At 44.4% G+C, this 13,235-nt stretch overlaps 1 protein-coding gene across 2 annotated transcripts in view; it reads left to right on the top strand.

Moving 5' to 3' along the window:
* Positions 1–1,127: 1,127 nt before the first annotated feature.
* The window catches only part of MED1 (mediator complex subunit 1), a 34,063-nt gene continuing 21,955 nt past the window's right edge, over positions 1,128–13,235 (top strand). For both annotated transcript variants that reach the window (XM_056863079.1, XM_056863080.1), the window contains exons 1-7: positions 1,128–1,256; positions 4,751–4,860; positions 5,722–5,800; positions 8,624–8,678; positions 9,141–9,273; positions 10,340–10,368; positions 12,035–12,106. In XM_056863079.1, coding sequence (XP_056719057.1) covers positions 1,229–1,256; positions 4,751–4,860; positions 5,722–5,800; positions 8,624–8,678; positions 9,141–9,273; positions 10,340–10,368; positions 12,035–12,106 — 506 coding nt within the window. In that variant the 5' untranslated portion in view covers positions 1,128–1,228. The remainder of the gene's footprint in view (positions 1,257–4,750; positions 4,861–5,721; positions 5,801–8,623; positions 8,679–9,140; positions 9,274–10,339; positions 10,369–12,034; positions 12,107–13,235) is intronic.

The following is a 13,235-nucleotide window of genomic DNA, read 5'->3' as shown; positions in this document are numbered from 1 at the left end:
CCATGAAGCCTACACTGGAATCATAGCCTTTGATTAGGACCTTACTGTATTGGCTGGGTTTTTCTTTGTTGAATATTAACTGTCTAGTATTACTTAGGAATATATTGATTATGCATAGTGGTTATTTGTGGGGATAAATGTGGTTTATATGTTTAATGAAGTAATGAAGTAACAGTATAATTGAAAATACTGCGCTTACGTGCTGTCTCTTTAAATCAGTGGTTCCCAACCTTTTTTTGACCAGGGACCACTAGGACTTTTTTGTCCGGTGCAGGGACCTCAAGGTTCAAAATAAAAATTCAGAGAATTTGAAAATAAACTTTAATCATAACTGTTAGTTAAACATTAAACTTAGAATAATATTTGAATATATATTTTTATAATAGAGAACTTTTAATTGAAAATATTAATTTATTATAGGTTTATAACTTTGTTTCGCGGACTTTAATTTAGTTCTCACGGACCCCTGGTTGGGAACCAGTGCTTTAAATAGTACCTGGAGGTTGGCAACTCTATACTAGATTTGAATGTTCTACTGCTACAGATTAACAGGGCAATCCACCTGAAAAAAAAAATTATTATAAGTACTTAAGATGTTAGGCGCCTTCATTTCGTTTCCTGCCTCTATCAATTTGTGTAGCTAAGCTTTTATTCACTTTTATTTTCTCCAATGATCAGCAAAGGAAACAGAAATGGGGGGTGGGGCTTTCTTTTTCCCGTCTCCCGCCCCTTCCCGGTTTTATTTCCGTCAAAACGAAGCCACGTGATGATAACAACACACTCTCCAACAGCCTCTTGAGTCGCCTCTTTCCCGTTCCGCCGGCCAAGTTTCCGTCAGGGGTTGTTTCCACCCGGCCACCGTTTTCCGTTGCTCCCCTTAACAGTCCGACGACAGGAGCCAATGGGATTTCGCGCTCACGTGATTTAAAAAGCTAAAGGCGCGTCCAGATCTCGCGAGAGCTCCCCCGGCTCCCTTCCATTGGATAGGCCGTCCCCCCATCTCCCGGATTGATCCGCGCGCTGCTCCGTGAGCTCGCTCAACTCTCGCGAGAAGCGGGCGGGAGTCTCGTGCGGCCTGGCGGATGGGGGTTGCTGTGGAGTAGCTGCTGGGGGCTGGTCAACGGCTACGGGGGGGGAGGGGGGCTGGCTGAGGCGTTTCCGTTTGGCCCCCCATGAGGGAGAGCGGAGGGGGGCGGCTGGCCCCTTCTCCATCTCGCCCTCCTGAGGGATGAAGGCGGCCCAGGGGGGTGCCGAGGGTGAGTGACCGAGGCGGGGAGAGCGCCGAGTCTTTTCCTCATGGGCCGATCCGGGGGTGGGGGGGGGGGTGTCCGGGTTTTCTTGGTTGGGGAAATGGGGGAGCATTTTCTCCTCAGCTAAAGAGGGGCGAGAGAAAAGTCGGGGAGAGGATTATCGCCGAGTTGGTGGAAGCGGGCTGTGGGATTAGAGAAAGGGGCTTTGGGTTGGGCGACAGGGGCTGGGGCTGGCTGTAAAACTGTTTTTGGGTGTTTTGAAGATAAGGCGAGGAATAACGAAGTTCGAATAGAAGCCTTCCAGAAAAGAACATTCCGCTTTCTAAGGCTACGAAAGAGCAAAACATCTGTCAACCCCTTCTCTACTTGCCCAGCCTGGTGTTGTGGTTTGCAGCAGTGGACTCCAATCTGGAAAATCGGGTTTGATGAGCGGTGGAGGCTGATCTGGTGAACTGGGTTTGTTTCCCCACTCCTCCACACGAAGCCAGCTGGGTGACCTTGGGCTAGTCACAGCTCTCTTGGAGCTCTCTTTAGCCCCACCTACCTCACAGGGTGTCTGTTGTGGGGAGGGGGAGGGAAGGGGATTGTGAGCCGGTTTGAGTCTCCCTTAAGTGGTAGGGAAAGTCGGCATATAAAAACCAACTTTTCTTATTCTCACTGACGATGAGCTAAATGTAATGGACAGTAGTTCGCCGGAGGGATGTTGGATAGAATGGGAGCTGGGAATGCCAGTTGACTTCACTAGGTACATTGAGACATTAAAATACGGTGATGGTGAAAATAAAACAAGGAACGGGTTGAGATAAATAATGGATTGAGCTAAGCATGGACCCTGGGAATGACTGTTTCTGGGAGTAGAGTGTGTGCTCTGTGTTTGGAATGACTGATTTAGGTGTGCTATGGTGGTCACTAGGGCAGGGGTGGGAACCTGATTTAGGTGTGCTATGGTGGTCACTAGGGCAGGGGTGGGAACCTGATTTAGGTGTGCTATGGTGGTCACTAGGGCAGGGGTGGGAACCTGATTTAGGTGTGCTATGATGGTCACTAGGGCAGGGGTGGCAACCAAGGGCCATTTGGAAATTTATAACATCATTCACAGGCCATACAAAATTATCAACTTAAAAATTAGCCGACCAAGCCCCAAGCAGGCAGTTGCCCCAGATGATCCTCCCCCTGCGCGGGGAAGCAGGCAGGCATCCAACCAGTGGCGCACTCGCCCACCTGGTGGCACAGGATGGTCTGTTGCACCAGCCGGGCGTAGCCGTCCAGCCAGTTGCTCCTGCTCCGCATGGTCGGGACTGGATTTTACAGCCAGATCCTGCTACCTGTGCCTACAGGGATTAAATGAGGACACACTGGCTAGGAACTCCCCTCCCCTCGCGCATTCTGGCCCTGCCTCCTTTAACCCCTCTATTGTCACCACTTCCACCCCCAGCCCTCTTGTACAGAGGGAATGTGTTTTTCCATGGCCTTGGTGGGAAAGGGTTAACATAGTTTCTTGTGCTGTCGTAGCTGCTCCATAGGTAACAACTTTTCTGCAAGGGGGAAAAAGGTTCCTTTTCTCGCAAAACAAACACATCCTCCTTGAATAGAGACTATTCCTGTCCGCGGGAGGGGGCAAATCACCAGTCTTAGCTAGAGATCCTTCTGAGCTAGAGGTCTGCCAGGACCCACAAAGGGCCAGACCAAATGATTTCGCAGGCCTTAAACGGCCCCTGGGCCTGAAGTTCCCCACCCCTGCACTAGGGGGTGGAATGATAGCCACAAATGTGGAATGACAATCCCAAGGGTGGAATGATGGTCTCTGTGCGTAAAATGAGTGAGACATGTTTGGAGTGATGGCCCTGGGAGAACAAACAATCTACATTGTCCACAGCAGTATTTTGATGTGTATATAATGTTGGACAGGAGAGCCAGCGTAGTGTAGTGGTTAAGAGCGGCAGAGTAATTTGGTCAATCAGGTTAGCTTCCTCTCTTCACCACATGAATGCTGCTGGGTGACCTTGGGCCAGTCACAATTCTCTCAGAACTCTTCTCGGCCCACCTACCTCGCAAGGTGCCTGTCGTGTGTGTTGGGGGGGGAAGGCGATTGTAAACCGCTTTGAGGCTCCTTAAAGGAAGAGAAAAGCCAACTTTTCTTCATTGCTTTCATTCCTGACATAGCTCTCTCATTCCACTCCCAGCACCGTCATTCTGCTCCTACAGTACAATCCTATGCAGAGTTTTTCCATTGAAGTCTGGATTTAGACTGGAGTAACTCTGCATAGGATTATAGTCATTCAGCTTCTGAGATTGTTGTTCAAGACCCGGTTGAGTCAGTCTAGTCCCAGGGTCTGTTATGTTTGAAGTGTGGTTTTACTGTATCATTTCTTGTTTGTATAATAGTTTCCTTATTTGCACTGTTTTTAATTTTATTCTGCTGTCCTTATTGATTTTATTTACTTATTATATTTTAATCCCACCCTTCCTGACTAAAGCTGGGCTCAGGGCTGCTGACAACATAGAATTACAATTAAAATCATAAATATTATATAAATAATTAAAACATTAGATTATCGATTAACAGTAATGGTGCTCTTGATCATGGCTCTCAAATAAGAGAAACATGCTGACCCGGGGTGGAGAGCCACAAGGAGTTAAAGGATGGGCATAAGATAGGGTTAGGGAAAAACAAGTAGAGAAAAGGGGAAAAAGGGAATTGTGTAATGTGCTTTAAGTCTCTGTGAGAAACGGGGACAGTAATAGAATAAAATACAATTTTAAAAATGCATTCTAATTCCAGGGACCATGCTCAATTCATTCGATTATTTTTCTGAATCTGTTCTTGTTTTATTTACAGCTTTGCAGTATTTCATTGTGTTTCAATGGAAGTTATCAAAACCAATTAGCGGTCCTTGCTCCAATTTTATTCAGTGGGACTTCAGAGACCTATTATTTCCAATGGACATAATTGTCATTTGTTTAAAACATACCCTTTAGCCAATACTACATCCTTTTTTGTTACTGTTTTGTTCATTCTTTTCCCCACCCCAAACCCTTGAAGTATAGCTTACTCATATAAGCACTGATGAGGCTCTTCCCCTAGGAATAAGTTCCTGGCAAATATTCTTTCCACTTTCCGCTTATTATCCGATGCTGATAAACTAATTTTCTTGCTTTCTGTAATCGACCCTTTTGTTTCCCAGAAAATGGCTTTATGGCCAAGCAGCCAGGAAAATTAGGACAAAGAAAGCCACTGAATGAGGAAAGGAGCCAAATTGGTGTATTTTAATCTTACGACTTTTAAGGGTTTTGTATATATTTTAAGTTGTTGTAATTTTGCCTAGATTGTAAAGGCACAATAAACATGACTGACTTGATGACCTTAATGTGGATCTGTAGGATCATTTAACACAGATTAACATTACATAGAAGGTCATGGAGGAAAACAGAAAGCAACTCTGTTTCTCAAACAATTTAAATGCATTACTTGTTTGACTGTCTTGTGATTTTTCTCGCAGAATCGGAGAAACTGAATAAAATGAATTCCCTTTTGGAAAGGCTCCATGTCAAGTTTAATCCAAACAGCAGACCGTGGACAGAAACCATGAAGCTTGTTCGGCAAGTCATGGTGAGCAGTTTTTGGGTAGCAGTGTTTGGCAAATATCCCTGGAGAACACTCTTTTACAGCAGTGTTCAAAATTCTTACCCTCAAGCAACACTGCCCAAAACACTTTGTCTGCCAGGAATCTTGTTTGTATCTTTCACAGGTGCTCTACAACACTGGCTAGGCCTGTCAGGCTTTACTGTTGTTCTTGATGAATTGAGAATAGGATTTGCCTGAGCCCCCTTTGCAGCTGTGTGTGCAAGGAAAGATAGGTGGAGATCCTCTCTTCAAAAGAACCTTCTCAGAGCAGTGAGGTTCATGGATGAAAAGAACGGTCAGGTTGAAAACCACTATTCTAAAAGTCTAGTTAAAATAAAAAATCTCTTTAAATTACACTTCTCATGGCTCTCTATCATTCCATTGGGAATTTAGTTGGTTTTGGTCCATTTGAGTTGGAGTGAGCAGCATCAGTGGTTTAGCTTTGTTTAGCAGTGTGGTGCAGTTGTAAGGTTTATCAGGGTAGGATCTGAGACACCCAAGCTCGTATCTCCATTTTTCCATGAAAGATTGCTGGGTGAACCTGGGCCATCACGCTCTCTCCTCCTAACCCACCTCACAGGGTTGTTGTGAGGATTAAAATGGAGGAATAGGAAACAATGTAAGCTGCTTTTGGTCCCCATTGAGGAGAAAAATAAATAATGTGCAGTAGGGCATCATGGAGGAGGTCTCTGTTTACTCTGGCCAGAGGAGGTCAGGAGCCAGGGCCAGTAATTCAAAAGTTCTGAGGATGCGGTTGAGTGTTGTGAACACCTAGCTGTTGCTTCTGTATCATGTTATCGCTGACTGTGGCATAAACATTTTCCTCTTTATCTTCCTTTATCACAGGAAAAACGAATCGTAATGAACTCTGGAGGGCACCAGCACCTCGTTAGCTGCTTGGAAACTTTGCAGAAGGCATTAAAAGGTTGGTAATGCTTTAGAAACATAACAGCGAAATGTTGTACCTGTGGGTCTTGTAGGCACTGGAAGTATTGAATTGATGTACTTGACATCCCAAAACTCCTTTGTTTGAAAGCAGGCTTAGAGAGTCTGCATCAGCTGAAACTTTCAAGCTGACTTCCAGGAGCCTTCCTGTCTTCCTCTGGCAGGCCATTCCACAACATGGGAGTCACCATAGTGAATGGGTGCGAACAGGCACAATCTTATCCATCTGAACGGTGGCACCTTCAGAAGACTTTGTTCAGACAAGTGAAGCTGTTCTGGTGAAACATAGCAGGAGAGGCCGTCCTGCATGCATGTGGGTCCAAGGCCATTAAAAGCATTGTAGATGATAAACAGGACCTTGAATTGAACCCAGTAACTGATTGGTCACCAATGGAGTAACTGAAGAATGACCATGACTTGTGGGGTCTTCCTGGCACCTGATAGTAACCAAGCTGCAACCTTCTGTACTATTAAGCGTGATTGTAGTAGTCAAGCCTGGAAGTCAGACACCGGAAACAGTTTATCAGAATTGGTCTAGAGCTTGTGAACAAGTAGTAAGTGGAAGACAGCACTCCTAGTAGCAACTTCAACCTGCTTTTCAAAATGCAAGCTTGTGAGTTTAACGTGGAGTTGTATGGAGTGAGGGAAATGAGTCAACGGCAAGTGATTAATCCAACCAAATGTTGCCTCGCAATTCAAGACCTATTCTATGGCTGTGAAGGTAGCAAACATTTCTTCTCTGCCATAATTGTATCTTCTCAATCACAGCGAGTGGAGCACCATTCATTCCGCAGTTTGCCCTCTTGATCCATGTCCATCTTGATTCACGAAGGCTAGCTAGGGAAGGTTATCAAATTGGATTTTAGAGATTGTTTCTGCATCTCTTCACTGAAAGTGTTTCTTGTTGTCATGAATGAGAGGCAGATAATACTTGACAGTGTATGAAGATGGACTAGCCCAATGGAGCCACGCAGGCTGGGAATAGACTTGGTTTTACAACTGGAAGGAAAATACACCTTCTCTTTGTGCCTACACCCATCTGTCTATCTCTAGAAAAGGAGGGTGCAGATGCCGATGAAACTAGGTCTCAGTAACCTTTTCCATGTCCCTCCCCTCCCCCCTTAACCTGCATAATAGTTCTGTACTGTATTTAGTCTGGAATTGTGCCTTATAGCAATAAGTCAGTTTTAGTTAAAATGCATTGCCTGATTTCCTCCCCCACTGCTCACCAGACACTACTATAAACTCCTGGATGCTGTACCTCTGGGCAGCACTAGGTACACGGACAGTCGGGGTGGGGGAACCAGAGGAGGTGGTTGCTACCCCAGGAGAATTCCAAATCCCACCTAACAAGGAAATTGGTGAGTGCATAAAGGTGATGTTCTGCCCAGTTTCTGAGCAGGGCTGCGTGCTGGTGAGAGAATCTCACTGGAGGTGGACAGGAAACCTTTACTGAAGCCATGTCAAATGTATTCTTAAGGAAGCAGTAGTAAGTGCCACCGAAGAAGGCTTCTTATGTGCTGTAGAACAATATAGACAATACAACCCTTGTGCTGTAGAACAATATAGACCTATTACCAGCCTTCTGTACCTGGCTGGGCATGTTTGATTGAGCAACAGCATTTTAGGTCCTGGTAATTTCAGAGAAAGCTGAGTATCTAGATGTGTAGCAAGTTGGCATTCAGGTAGGGTTGGAAGCCTCTCGATCATCCTGGTTGACACCCTATACTGGGATCGTGTCCAGTTTTAATTTAGAGAGAAGGTACGCCTGCAGCTACCAGTAGTTTGGGAAGAAACATCTCTATGTAGTAATGACATGAGGATGCTACATGCTTACCAGTTGCCTGTCCTCAAATAACTACCTTTTCAGCTGCTAAACACAACCATGAAACCTATAGAGTGCAGCTTTCAGAAGTAACTATTCCTGTGTTTAGGCACAATGTGACCTGCCTGTGGGACCAGCATAACAACTCTTAGCTTGCCTACCTGCTTCAAGGACAAACTAGATGTGCCTGCAGGAGATACATGTATTGAAAGCAGCAAACTTTTAACAGCAAAGGGGGTGTTCAGGTGAGGAGGGCAGAAACATAACGTCTTTGTCCTAGCTGAGATACTTCTTGTATCAGAGCTGAGCTGCGGGGAAGAGTGCTGAGGGAGATAGGCTATAAGGAAATAAGGCAAGAGCAGAGCAAGAGCTCTGGGCCCTTTGCCAGTATGCTCCTTTTGCTGTTAGTCAGAAGCGTCACTCATCCTTTTCTATATGGTCAGGGTAGATCTGTACAGAAATGCTCAGAGCTGCTACTATCACATCGAGTTTGTCCTTCAGCTTAGCCACTACGAGTGGGAAAATAAGAACCCCTGGGCTGACTGATGCAATGCATGTCTGGGTTTTTAGCTTACCCTGTCCAGGGGCCTCTGGGTGAGTAACTGTAGAAGTAAACAGTAAATGTCAGCACCATTGGATAGACAGCATCAATGTGAAGCAAACTCATTCATCCCCAAAGCCAAGATAAACAAAAAGAGTTTAGCCTACTTAATCCTCCTGCTGGGCTGTTGTGTAGCTGAAGGATTTTAAGGACTAAATCCACAGGTATTCAGCTCCTATTCTGCAGTTTGATAATTCATATACGTTGGAGAAGGGGGGGTATGAATACTAATTGTGCAAATAGGCAGTTAGTGGGTTTTAAGGGCCTGCTGTGACAGCAATGCTGTGTTCAATTTTCATTTGCTTCTACATAAACCTGCCTGGTATTGGACGGTGCATGTTCTTGGATCTAAACAAACTATGGCCTTTCCTTCCTAGTGACGTCTCTGCCTGCCATGACAGATCGCTTGGAGTCTATTGCAAGACAAAATGGGTGAGCCTCTCCCTCTTTAGAAAAAACTGTGCCCGTCTTGCTGGCATTTTACCCTGCGTGCTGCTTCCATTTGAATTTCACCTTCATTTTTAACTGCATGAAATTTACTGGATTACATGAAATTCTCAAGCTAATTACTTTGGGGGATTCTTTTCTTTCATTGCAATATGTGGTTTGACTAACTGCTTTTGTTCCCTGGAACTAATTACTGTACATGTCCCTTTCAGTGTATTGCTTGTGTTCACTGCAGTCAGGACTGAGGCCCACTGTAGTCAGGGTTGTATGTTTGAGCCACAGGACTGACAGCCCCCCCCCCTTCAGGAGATGAGAGGGTAGGATATAAGCCCACATATATGCGGATTTCTTGATGTCCTGTGCATTGCTGATGTGACCAAGTTTTTCAGATCTCAGAATCTAAGCAAGCTTGTTTTCTTATTCTCCCCCCCCCCCCCCGTACTTAAGCCTTGGATCTCACCTTAGCCCTAACGGCACTGAGTGTTACATAACTTCGGACATGTTCTATGTGGAAGTCCACTTGGATCCTGCAGGGCAGCTGTGTGATGTCAAGGTGGCCCATCATGGAGAACAGCCTGTGGTATGTAGAGTTTGCAGCTCGCATCAAGCTGCCTTTGTCCCCTGTCTTGAGGGAAGGGTGTTCATTGGTAGAGCCTGTCTTATTTGAAAGGTCACAGGAGTTTGTCATTTTTAATACAAAGCATCTTTGTTGTCTTTAAATCCAGCCCCTTTGTTCAGATGCCCTTATTGTTACTTCCATGTGTTTAGCTGTTCCGTAACCGAAGCCATCCTTTCAACCAATTTCTTTCCCCCTTTCTTAGACCAGCCCTTTGGGAAAAGTTGCAAGCTATCCCAATTTTCACTGTTTCCCAGTGAATGACCCCTAGCCCTCAAGTGAGTGGCGGTTTGCTAACCAGCTGGTATCCATGTGTACTTTCACCTAGGATTCCCCCCTTTCCTTTGTACTTAGTTTGTTGTTCGCTGCTTATCCGGGCAGCAGAATGATTCATCATTATTATTTTAAATCCTAGTTCTGTCATTTCCCTGTTGGTACTATATTAGCTTGGATTCTTCATGGGACAGAACTTAGAGGGGTTTGATGTGTACAGTGTCAGAGAGGAACTGGAGCTCAGTTTGTGGGGCCAACTGTCCACCTGTGGAGGAAGACTGCTAGAAATAGTAGACAACTCCCTGTTTAGTAGAAAAGGGCAAGAGTCCAGTAGCACCTTAAAGACTAACAAAAATATTTTCTGGTAGGGTATGAGCTTTTGTGAGCCACAGCTCACTTCTTCAGATACAGCTAGAATGTGAATCCAGATGGAATCCAGATGGATTCACATTCTAGCTGTATCTGAAGAAGTGAGCTGTGGCTCACAAAAGCTCATACCCTACCAGAAAATATTTTTGTTAGTCTTTAAGGTGCTACTGGACTCTTGCCCTTTTCTACTACTGCAGACAGACTAACACGGCTACCCACTGTGAATTAACTCCCTGTTAAATACCCCTGGGAAAAATTAGGAGTGTGTGTGTGGGGTACGAATTCATTTGTTGGCTGCATGAGCTTTTATTAGCTATGATAGTAGCCAGTAGTCACAGTGGACTTAAATGAGCTTGGGACACGCATGCTGTTTGTTTTCCCTTTTCAGAGCTGCCCAGAACTGGTACAGCACCTCAGGTGAGTGTTGTATGTCTTTCATTGCTGGCTAGATCAGTTGTGCTTGCACTAAGTCATAAGTCTGTTGTGTAGGTTCAATTTTCCAACGGTGGTAGTCACATTCTCCTGCTGTAAGCCTTCCTGTGTCTTTTATGTACAACATTTGGGATTCATTTGGGGTTTGAGGGTTTTTAGTCTCTCAAAATTTGAGCTTCTCTAGAGTTCCAAACTGAAATTTATGCTCAACCATTGTACCGTGTGCAAATTATTTAGAGTGGACAGGACATTTTTTAATGATGGAGTGTTTATTTCTTTATCCCTCCCCCAGAAGCCCAATATTGAATCAGCAGGGACTCTCCAAGGAAAATGCAGTTATCAGGATTTTTGTTTGTAATTTCTGCCCTTCAGCTCCTTTTCTGCTTCTTGGAAGCAGCCTTTAAAGTTCCTTGTTTCCCATTTGTGCTTGTGCAGAGCAATCTGAAGTGTGTTTAGTTAGATGTCCCATTGAGCTTTGGGCGGCAGTCTTACAACGGCTCACTAAGCTGGTCTGCTCAGAATCCTATTCAAGTTATTCAGTGGGGTTTAGGATTTGCATTGTTTGACTTTATAGGTTGTGCCTGTTCTTTTTGTAGGCAAATTAGCATTTCCTGGAACTGCACACATTTCTAGAGCCTTCTGTTTAGCTAGACTGAATGCTAACTCCTCTATGGTTATGCAGGGCAGGATATTGAATATACCATACCCAGACAGGACCTATCCTTGCTCTTCTGGCTCTGTTGATTCATTAGCTCATGCCCTCTTGGAATGCCACTTTTATGAGGATCTTCGATCATGTTATATCTCTCCCCTTTTAATATATCAATCTAATGCCTCTGTCTCTGACATAATGCCCTTTTTATTAAGTGACAGGGATCCCAAGGCTGCATTGTCAGTGGCAAGATTTATTTCAGTCCTTATATCCCTCAATCATTAGATTTACGCTGCTCAAGATCAATGGATCAAGGATCTTCTAAGGGGTAAAGGAAAGGAACTGCACACAGCCAACTGAAATTGTTACCTTAGTAGGTGCGAGTATAGCCACCTTTAAGAATGAGTTCTCTCAGCCAGAGACCAGGAGGGTACCTTACATCAACAGAGCTCTGCGGTGTCCCATCTGGCAAGGCCTAAGTCTTGGGAGGCTCTTGGCCATAGGTAGGCAGCCTGGGTCATCCTTGGTCAAAGGAAGGAGACTGAAAGGGAAGTGTGAAGAGAACTTGCAAATCTTCCTGAATTACATTTTTTAAAAATACGTACACGCATTACTTGTAAACACATTCCTTGTAAACCTTGGGACATTCTGAAACAGTGTAGTGATGAGGAGTATCACAGAAGCTGTGACATCAAGACTGGGTAGATCTGATTATTAGAACGTTAGTGTCTACTTGTCAGATCTCAAAAGCTAAGCAAGGTCGGCCCTGATGGAGTATTCAGATGGGAGACCACCGAGGAATACCAGCGTTGCGACACAAAGGCAGCAATAGCAAACCACCTCAGTCTCTTACCTTGAAAACCCTATGGGATTACCGTAAGTCGGCTGTGACTTGATGACACTTTATACACACACACACACACATGTATAAAGTTTCTTTGGCATATATGATTCTTCCAGATTCTTTTGATGCAATTAGTTCTTTTTTTTTCCTCCTAGAGAGAGAAACTTTGATGAATTTTCTAAGCATCTGAGGGGTCTTGTCAGTCTGTATAAATTGCCCGGTGACAAGTAAGCATTTCATGATAAGATATTCTACTTTGTTGTAAATCAGTGTATACTGAGTACAGAGTTATGGTATTGCTGGAACCAGGTCAAATACCTGTTAACATAGACTTGCATGGAAGGTCTGAAAGCCTTTGCATGCTCACCCTTTCTTTCTGTTTACCACCTGAACCACCCTCTTTTCCTGCCTGCATTGCCAGGTCAGTGTCTACCTGCTTTGAGAGAGGAAGCCTCAGTGGACCTGTAGTGATGTTTTCAGCTGGGGTCCAGAACTGTTCCCAAAGTTAGAAAGAGCATAGAATAAAATGGATTTCTGTGGGTGTGTCTGGTTCCTGGGTGAAGCTTTGGAAGTTGAGATGTGAAAGCCTGGGGGAGGGACACATAAAAATTTGGAGGGAGGGTTCCCCCTTTTTTTTTCCAGGGCTTCCCCCCCTAGTTTTTCTGGCAGAAAAATTGGCAATTTTGGAGAGTGTTGAAATAAAAAAACCCTCCTTTAAAATATTTTCTCTTTTTGAATGAGTGAAATGCTTTCAAAGACAAGGTGGACATGCTGAAGACATACATAGCCCTTAAATCCAAGATGCATTTCATGACCTAGGATAGCTAATCTTCATGAGGGGAGCATGCAGGGCTTTCATTGCTTTTCAAATGTTGCATACCTTCTGTTGTCCTTTTGATCTGCCTTGTGGTTGACCTTTTCACCTCTCTCTCAAACTACTGTGACACGTGTACCCCCAGATTGGGTAAAAAGTAGTTTATTGCCCTAACTTGCTGGAAGGGTGGGGGGAGATCAGGAAGAGCAAAAGCTGCACCAAATCCTCAGAGGAAGACTCTGAATGTTTCATTGAGAACTGAGCTCTCTCTAACCAGGTAGCAAACGTTAAGGTACATGTGTTAAGATAACACAGGGTGCATCACCTTGCAGCTTTCTCTCAATTACTGGGTGTGTTTGCAATGTTGCTTGTGCAAAACTAAGACATTTATAACTTTTAAATCCATAAAGATGTCAAATATTGCAAGTTTATATGCTAAGTATATTATAAATGCATTTTATGTTAAAGCAATAAAATTAGCTAATATACTTTTTATTTTATTTTAGTCTTAGTGTGACACTGTTCAGAGCTGAATTGGGTGC

Source organism: Euleptes europaea, chromosome 18 (genome assembly GCF_029931775.1).
Source record: "Euleptes europaea isolate rEulEur1 chromosome 18, rEulEur1.hap1, whole genome shotgun sequence".
Taxonomy (NCBI): Eukaryota; Metazoa; Chordata; class Lepidosauria; order Squamata; family Sphaerodactylidae; genus Euleptes; species Euleptes europaea.
Note: the sequence above shows the minus strand (reverse complement) of the source record. Positions and strands in the feature narration are given on the sequence as shown.